At 36.1% G+C, this 9,996-nt stretch overlaps 1 protein-coding gene across 1 annotated transcript; it reads left to right on the top strand.

Moving 5' to 3' along the window:
* The first annotated feature begins 753 nt into the window (after positions 1 to 753).
* On the top strand, positions 754 to 8,958 carry LOC133191571 (uncharacterized). The gene is made up of 4 exons (XM_061327319.1): positions 754 to 853; positions 7,492 to 7,737; positions 8,187 to 8,360; positions 8,461 to 8,958. The coding sequence occupies exons 1-4, from the start codon at positions 754 to 756 to the stop codon at positions 8,661 to 8,663; spliced, it is 723 nt and encodes a 240-aa protein (XP_061183303.1). The 3' UTR covers positions 8,664 to 8,958.
* Positions 8,959 to 9,996: the final 1,038 nt, after the last annotated feature.

The raw sequence follows: 9,996 nt of genomic DNA, 5'->3' as shown, positions 1-9,996 counted from the left end.
AGAGACTGCCACATCTCTTTCATATTTGGATTTTAACTGATAGACGATAATGGCTAACCAACAACTTAATGTTTGAAAACAAAATGACTTCTGCTTTTCCATCGTCAACTTTCCTTATTTATTTACAAAAATTTCATCACCTGCCTATGGTGTTTATGTCTCCCAACCCGATACTCAAATCCATATTCTAAGTACGATCACCTTTTAAACTGAGGCAGGCTATTGATGTAAAAGGAAAATAACGAACAGTTATAAGTCTCATAGAACCAGTAAATAAAAGGAATCGTAAACAGGGCAAAAACACGGATCCTTGGAAACACCAGAGGTGGGATCAGGTACCTTGATTAATTTTGATCGGGATTGATCCAAATTTTAAAATCAGCATTTTTTTTAAAATCCAAAAGCTGTGCTACTCATGGAATTGAAACCGAACGAGTTACATAAGTTCTTATGGATCTATTCAGTAGAGTTATATTCTCTTTAAAATGCTTAAAGACAAGTGATCACAGTTTACTTCGAGCTTATGAAAGAATTTCGCCGATTAAGTCACTCAAAAGTCTAACTACAACATCATAACGTCCGATGTGCAACGGCCTTGTTAAAGCATATGTTCAAGCGCATGTGCGCTTAAGTCTAAAAGACTGGGACGAGTATCGCATCCCATTTCTCTTTGCTTTTCGCGAGATACCTTAAGAAAGCTTTGGGTTTTTACTCTTTGAACTTTTGTATGACCGATTGGTGCGTGGACCAATGATGATACTCAAGGAGCCACTGACTAAAGAAATATTAGAGAAAAGGGTAAAGACTACCTACCAATACATTCTAGACTTAAGAGAGAAGCTTGACGAGACTGGTAAGGGAGCATCAAAGAAAACATTACAACATAAAAATAAGTGATAGAAGGATGAAAGCTGGTTACCAATTACTTGTTCTACTTCCGACAATGTCAAGTAAACTTATGATGCAATGGCGAGGACCTTACAAAGTTGTACTGAAAGCTAGCGATATGGATTACATAGCTGGTGTAGCAGGGAACCTTAAGAAAATTTGTTGAAAAGGTTCATTTCTTGTGAAGAAATATAGTGGTGTTATCATAATTTGCGCCATATTACTGATTGACTACAGTGGGGAGGAAACACTAGATGCTCAGACAGAAACATTGTCAGATAAACGTTTCAATAAAGGACTAGATGCAGATAAATTAGAATCGGTGAAATCTGATTCATATGCTGTTCTTACTAGGGTTCCCGAAATTACCGTACAGGTAAAGTACAGATTGAACTTCCATCATCGGATCCTATACCACTGAAGCGGCATTCTATTCCTTTTAACAACGGATGTAACATAAAGGAACAAATAGAGAAGATGTTAAAGTCGAATGTAATATTATGAAAAAAGTGAAAATAACGAAACGATCGATCTCATAAAATCTACAAAATAAAAGATCGGAACAGGGCATAAAACACGGACCCACAGAAATTCCAGATGTGGATCAGGTGCCTAAGAGTAAGCATCTCTTGTTGACCGGTCACACTGTGACCTGTGAGTACGTATAAGTTGTATTTCCAGAGGTAGAATTAAAATGTAAATCATATATGGTACCAATTTTGATGCACCAGATGCGCATTTCGACAATGTGTGTCTCTTCAGTGATGCTCAAGCTGAAACGTTGGAAATCCAAAATATTTAAATAAAAAAGATTTTGAAGAGCTGAAAAAAGGGTGCCAAAAGTTCTTCTAAAATACAGTTATAATAATGAGCCTTACAAACAAAGAAGATACTGTTACAAGCCTTATCTGCTGGAGCAATCTGTTTCACAACACTCATCATCGATAATTATAGCCATGAAAAAGGATGGATCAAGCAGATGCTGCAAAGACTTTTATAGACTAAACTCTATTACTGATTTTGATGCCGAGTCTATGCAGAACACAGAAAGGCTCTAGACTGATGTTATGCTAAGACCCAATTTTGAAGCTCCGAGAGACTTCAGGGAAACATTCATTCTACAAACTGATGCTCAGGATAACGGTGAGGAGCAATTCTTTTACAGACGAACATGGAGAAAAGTTCCCAAATTGTATATGCAAGCAAGAAGCTGCAACAAGATAAAGATCCTTAGTATTATAGAAAAAGAATGTTTAGCACTAGTATGGGAAATTTAAAAGTTCCATCAATATCTATATGGACGCTAGTTTGTATTGGAAACCGGCCATCAGCCACTAACATGCCTGATCAAGTCAAAAACTGAGAACTCTGGGTTAATGCGCTGGCCTCTACGATTACAACCTTATATCGGCTATCAAGGGAAGTGAAAAAGTTGATGCAGACTACCTTAGTCACCCAGTGATCACATAAAGACAGAAAAGCCTGGTTTGTATTCAGTTTTATAAATACGTTCATTTTATTTCTAAATTGTTACACAAGTTGATAGTGTTTGTTGTGTCTACAAAATGTTACCAATCGTTTATTATGTTGGAGGTGTGTAACAATCTGTTGAAATATTTCTTATGTAATGTTAAGAGGGTAAAAAAACTAATTTTTGTAGTCTGAAAATTTTCAAGTATAGCAAAGCTATACCCTAAGCTATAGATTGTGATATCCAACCTTCGAAAAATTCTCATTCAATTTGGATTGGTTGCAACTTCTCCAACACCGAAGATTTCCACAAAGCTATTCCCTGGGGTAATCCACCACAGAAATTATAATATACATTATTATAATAAAAAGCTTATCCACCGCCTGTGAGTGGGATAGCTCTTTCGTTAAACCCTTTACAGAAACAATCCCCCTCGGGGAAGAGTTTCTGTTGCGATTTTAATAAGAGAGCTATCCCACTGGCAGCCTATGGATAAGTGTATACTATTTCAATTGTTCCTCTAATGTGTATTTCCTGCGTTTTGTGCCTATGCATTACATTCCCATAAGTCTTTGTAACTTAAATTAGCTGACCAGAAAAGTTGCAGACTGGTCATTTCCGACAGAGAAGCTGCAGACAAGTTTCTGTATTTGAAGCAACTGGTACCTGTACATGTATAGCGGTCATGCATTACTTTGACTTTGGCACGGAAACAGGTCCGTGCGTCAAGAATATTGGTATGACCTTGATACATCGTCAAGACTAAGCTGAGAGGATCATTTTAACACAACAAAGTAGTAACCGGGCTCCTGAAGGCGACTGTGTGGATGTAAAGGTCTGAGTGTTGACGTTGATAACAGATAAGTTTACCAAAATAAAAAAACATTTTGTGCTTTAGAAGTGACGAAATGGCAAACTGGATATTATTCCATTTCTGCATTGACGATGATGATAACTTTGATGATGAACAAAATTGCTATGACGATTTCATTGGGGAACTTTATCTTTAAATTTTTTTCTCAAGAACAGCTAAGCCATTATTAATCATATTAATACAGAAGTGTCCTCAGGTAGTGTATATTCAAGTTTGTTCAAATCATTAACCCCGGGAGTGCGGCGGGGCCAAAACAGTGGGTCATGGTTTTACATACATAGGAATATATAGGTGTAATGGTTTAGGGGTATTTGAGTAAAACCCATTGGAGACTTCAAATAATGGAATGATCTGACAACCCTTGGAATGAACTAGTCAAACCAAAGGATATATAAGGCAAAGCTTAGGGAAAGTCAGGCATTCAGAAGCTAGCTGAAGAAGATGGATGTTGAATCATCAATACAGATGTTAAGGTATTCCATCCCTAATAGCAACCGATTCAATGAAATTGATTACATAGCAGATGTGTAGATGTTGAATACTCAGTATATTTAGACATAATTCACATTTATTACTATTAGCATGTAAGGGTGGGATGTGTCTTAATTGATGACCTTGAATTTTGGTAAGAGTTATCTCCCTCTGTTTTTAAATAATAAAAAGATCAATTTAAAAAAAACTTATCTGGTAAAAAAAAAGTTTTCAATAGTCATTCTATTTCTAATGTTTTAATTCATCTTTCCATCACAGTATTTATTGATATTCTTTTTATTGATTTTTTTTTTAAAAAAAAATCGCTTGTCCCCATAGACTTCAATGCGATCTTTGTTAATTAATTACTGCTTAGTTAATTAATTACTGCTTAGTTAATTACATTTATGAAACTTTCTCTTGGTAAATCCTTTTCTACAGAAAAATGCTTCAAATTAATATCAGAGTATTATGTATGTGATGGCTATTTAAGGATAGAGGGTGGAAAACCTTAAGGGTAAGAGCAAAATGATAGTATAAAAGTTATAAACAACAGTGGCAAGTACCTAAGGAATTGATGTTAAGTTCTGGGTGTAGTAAATCTGAAGAAGATTGAGACAACTGTTCTTATCTATCAATGGGAACCTAGAGGAGAAACACGGTGCAAGTAGTACCTTACCCAGTCCCCGTCTCTAGATTAGAGAAAATTTAAGTACTGTGTGGTATACCCTCAGACAGAGCTGTCTTAATAATCATTCCAGTCATTAACTCAGACAGAGGAAAAGAAAAACCTATATATCCCTTGTAAGATCCTAATCATACACGTTACACAGGAAATATCTTTGAAATCTTCTTCTCAAAAACAACTAAGCCCCAGAGGTTAGGAACAACAGAGGGTTAAAGTTTTTGAAAAAATCTTCTGCTCAAGAACAGCAAAGCCAAGATTAGTCATATTATTATAGAAGCAGCCCACCCCCTGTTCAATGCTGAACTGATTTCTGATTCTTCCTAGCCAATGTGCTCAGGTGAACGATGTGGTCCATGGGCTTCTTGTTTGAGAAGCTCCATTCTATTTGCAGAAATAGTTCCTTGCATCATAGGTTCAATTTCTGATTGTTTATAACCTCTTTTTCCAAATGAATTTTGAAATCTTTAAAAATAACCTGCAGTACAGCTTGATCACTAGTATTTCTCAGATGTCTGGTACATTCTCCTTTAAATAGGCCCTTGAAAACTGATGGACTATGAGCAATTTGCCTGTGCAGGTATTGGAAGCTTTTATAGTAGGTTTGATATATGAGCAAATGTCTAAACGCTGGCTAGCTGAGAATCTTGTTCCTTTGTAAATGGTAGTGTCTAAAAAATTGACATTGGTGTGAGATATTTAATAAGTATATCTCAAATATTTCTGACAAGAGTTCCCTATGTCAAAAAGACCTTTAATTTTATCCGGGCTTCCATTAAATAGAATAAAGCCGTCATCTCTAAATCTGCCGTGATAAATAAGTTTGTCGGCATGTTGAAATTTAGATATTACATCATCAGTGATATCATTCATACGTATATCTGTAATTTCTGGTGACGGGCATGTCCCAATCGCGGCGCCTATTATTTGTTTGTAGTATCGTCCATTGAACTCGAAAACATTATTTTCAAGTATACATCTGAGAAAGAAGATAAGATCAGAACTGCAAGGTCGAGCTAATTCTAGATTAGAATTCTCTGCTAAATACACTTTCTCGACAGAATATTGTAATTCAAATTCCATGTTGATGTACATGCTAGTCACATCATAATTAACCAGGATGACATTTTCAGGTACAATCAGAGATTCGATTTTTAGTATAAAATCCGACGTGTCTTTGATGTATGAATTTTCTATTTCTGAACAATGGGCACAAGGAAATGATCACAGTAAGTGACCTATGTTTTCCGTTGGTGTGCCGCATTGAGTTTGACTCGATATATCCCAGTGAGCTTGAAATAAAAGATACCACAGGTTCTGACACTTCTGTTTCATATTTAGATATTTTACTAGAAAAAGACGTTAATGGTAACCTAACAACAAAGCTTTATAATAAACGTGATGACTTCAACTTTTCGATCGTCAATTTCCGTTACTTATGTAGCAATATACCCTTATCACCTGCATATGGGGTTTATGTCTCTCAGTTGATTCGATACGCAAGAGTATGCGCTATGTATGAACAATTTTTAAAACGAGGCAAGCTATTGACAAACAAGTTGATGAAACAAGGATATCAACAGTCTCGTTTGAAGTAATCTTTTCGCAAGTTTTACGGTCGATACAATGACCTTGACAGCACATACAACCCATCATTGAGTCAAATGCTGACTGACGTTTTTCATACTAATTGTTAGGCCATTATTTATACACTGAACTGTCTACAGATTTCTCCGTTATTACCCGATCATGACAAAGAGCACACGGAGGATGTGACCGGTCGGCAGGGGATGCTCTCTCCTCCATGGCACCTGATCCCACCTCTACATTTTGAGGTCCATGTTTGCTCTGCTTCAAATTTGTATCGTTTCATTGTACTTTCGGGATTGAATACGTTTCGTTATCATCATATTTCATTAAGCGATAATTGGCCGACCAGGCGGAATTTTTCGGAGGCTGCATTGGCCTTTTAAAAGTGCACCAGGCACTTGCTTGTTTATTTTATACACTTTAGGGAGCAAATACAGACTCTCACATTTCAAATTGACATTTTTAAGTGCTTAAAAACCGATAGATTTCCTTGTCTAAAGTTTTGTATGTTTCATACCAATTATTAGGTCATTGTTTTTATACTAAATTTGACTAAGGAATTATTCGTCAAACTGATCAATACATAGGGCTTACGGCAGGTGTGACTGGTCAACAGGGGATGCTTATTCTTCTAAGGCAACTGACCCTCTCCTGCAATTTCCAGACGTCCGTGTTTTATGTCCTGTTCAGAAATCTGTATTGTAGACAGTTTTTTTTTTTTGAGAAAAATCACTATTTATAATCTTCATCCTTTTTTCATTTCTAAGGTAAAGACCAAGGCTAAAGTTTTCTTTCAAGAAGAAATGGTAATGTACATTTTTATTGAATAAGAATGAGACTCGACATGTAAGCCATATATTGTATGTTGTTTAACTTCCATTCGAGAATTTTTCACTCATATAGATACGTCACCATATACCGGTGAAGAGTTTCAAATTTTTGACCTTTACTCGGCACTTAGGGCCATTGAGCAGTAAGGGATCTTTATTGTGCCAACGCCAGCCGTGACACGAGGCCTCGGTTTTTAAGGTCTCATCCGAAGGGCCAGCAACTTTCACTTGAAAGTGCCGAGCACATGGCGAAGGAACAGTTGCTACCCATTTTTTATCGACTTGGGTCAGTCGCGGCCGAGATTCGAACTCACGACCCCCCGATCACGGAGCGAGCGCTCAACCGACTGAGCTACCGTGAACGGTAAGCAATATTAGCCAATAGTGTTATTTAATACATATTTAGAACCAATTACACCACTAGAATTGAAATAAATCTATCTAACCTGAGATCGATGAAGAGATTTGCATCTCTGTGGCTGTTGGTTGCATACCTCCAGTCAGTTAACTAAATGAATGATGCATAGGATAGTGCAATACTGGCAATGTATTCTTCTCGGTTTCATGAAGGGTAATTTAATTATTTTCATTTTTGTCAGTATTATTATTATGATCACCATCATTTTGCTTTGATTGTTCACGAGAAGTGTCAGTATTAAATCAGCATTTACTTGTTTTGTAGAATGTTTTGGAATATATGTTTGGAAAGTTGTACCGCGTTTGAATGGTCGTGGTGTTGGTGAGATTCCTATTTTTACTGAGATGAATCACACAGCCTCTTCTTGTGCTCTTAAATGTCAAATCATATTTACATGTAAACACTTCCGACACAATGGAGTCACCACTGAGTGTGCTTTATACGATGGGGAGGGATACAGAGCAGTGACAGATGTAACTGGGAACCAGTTTTATCAGAAGATGCCAGACGGTAAGAGTATATATCTTAAATTGTAAAATAATAACTATCGTACACTAAATATGATGTTGCTATGTGTTATAAATAGTCATTAACTACAAATATATATCTGTTTAACTATGAGAATTTATATTTGGTTTGGTGCTTTTTAGGCACTTGTGATGGATAAGCCGTTATCTTTTTACCAACTTAGGAAGGATCTATGTTTTCTAGGCGCATCTTCCAATTCTATTTTTTGTTACTTTACTTCATAAAATTCATAAATTTGAAAAATTGAATGGGAATTGGGAATCAGGACACTGTGGATCCCTCGACAAGATTCTCTACTTGAATACCATACTTTAAATTGCATGACATTGAACATGTCTTTTAATCTTGTTTGCCCGTAGTCTAGGTAAGTTTCACTTTTATGAGAGTATTTTCTCCATACGAGTAAGTTTCACTTTTCTTACTGTTCACAGATTGTGTGGCCGGACGTGATGAATGGTTTCCTGAGTGGAGGTCGTGTATTTTGATCAAAACTGATTGGCTGCCTTATGAAGAGGCCAAAAAGAAATGTGAATTGGAAATCAGAACTATGATGGGGGCAAAAAATTTTACACAGATTCAAAATTTGATGGACTCTCTTGGCTTCAGTAGGTTTGAAACAGTTAAATTATTGTATGCAAGGAAGTTTACCCATATTTTTAATTTTTTGTAAATGTTCAATAAATTATGTAATTTTCCCCTTTATAGAATGGATTCATGTCTATGCTCGTCGAACAGGGACTGACTCCTACGAGTGGTTTGATCGTACCCCAGTTACAGAAGGATGGTGTCTCGCTCAGCCGGATAGTAATACTGGCTGTGTTGGAGTCGATCTCAGTAAATCGTGGTGTAGCAAAGGAGGACTGGACGACTTCCCCTGTACAGACCACAGACAGTTTCTGTGTGCTTAAAAAAGATACAAATAGTATTACTTCTAATATCTGATGTGGAGGGAGGTTGTGTAACATTGGAGAGTTTTTATGTTGATTGTTTCATCACATTTTTACCAGCAAGGCTATCAACTGAGCCTGAAAAGGATATTTTAATGTTTTCTTCTATTCAAAATTGTATTATATTTCGACAACATTTTTAATGAAGTAGTTTAGTGAGGTGGAATGCCTAAACACCTGATGTACATTTATTCTTACTTTCTGTCAACTTTGGTTTTTAATAAGAACATCATTGAATAATCCTCAAATAAGCATTGTGTACATGATTGATTGATTGGTTGATTGTATATGTTGTTTAACGTCCCATTCGAGAATTTTTCACTCATATAGAGACGTCACCATATACCGGTGAAGGGCTTCAAATTTTGACCTTTACTCGATACTCAGGGCCATTGAGCAGTGAGGGATTATTATCGTGCCAACGCCAGCCGTGACACGGGGCCTCGATTTTTAAGGTCTCATCCGAAGGACCCGCAACTTTCACTTCAAAGTGCAGAGCGCATGGCGAAGGAACAGTTGCTACCCATTTTTTATCGACTTGGGTCAGTCGGGGCTGAGATTCGAACTCACGACCTCCCGATCATGGAGCGAGCGCTCTATCCATTGTGTACATATATGTATTATGCTTCATTTTTAGATCAATGGATTACATTAACATGCAAAGACTTTGAAGAATTTTAAAAATCCTGAGCTTGTCTGTCGTGTAACTTATTTTGTAGACTATTTGTCTTGTTACAAGTATTCAACATTTTGATAGAACAAAGATGTCTGGTTTGCAATCCTTTAGTAGAGACCTTTTCTTTTGTTGTCCATAAAAAATATCTCTTTATCTGCTTTATTTCATAATTTCATATCTTCATTTAGAGTCAAAATCAGCAAGCATCAAGCATTTAGTTAAAAAATGTGGAAAGTGGAATAAAAATAAATTTGGTAAAAACTTCTGTAAAAATTTCAGAACAAAGGGTATGATAAAAAAAGCAACTAAAAATGATTTTGCGCATTGTTGCTTTGGAAACCACGCGCGTTTCAGAGAGCGTGCTTTGCACTTTAGAATAACACTATAATTTATATTTCTGTAGGTAAATTTCTATTACTTTTCTTTAAAAATGCTTATTAAATCATTTTTTATTCATATAAATACACTCTTGTTTAACCACTATTAATTATTGAAATTCTCCTCACCTTTTGATAAATATAGTAGTTTTTCGAGGTTAATTTTGCTTCAATAAACCAGCCATATGCAAAATTGAAGCACTTTATAAAAATCTACAACCGCATTGAAGCCTATCAACAT

Source organism: Saccostrea echinata, unplaced genomic scaffold (assembly GCF_033153115.1).
Source record: "Saccostrea echinata isolate AGI-Se365-2 ecotype Australia unplaced genomic scaffold, CSIRO_AGI_Sech_v1 ptg000023l, whole genome shotgun sequence".
Lineage (NCBI taxonomy): Eukaryota > Metazoa > Mollusca > Bivalvia > Ostreida > Ostreidae > Saccostrea > Saccostrea echinata.
The sequence above is the reverse complement of the archived record's forward strand: the minus strand, read 5'-3'. Positions and strand labels throughout refer to the sequence as shown.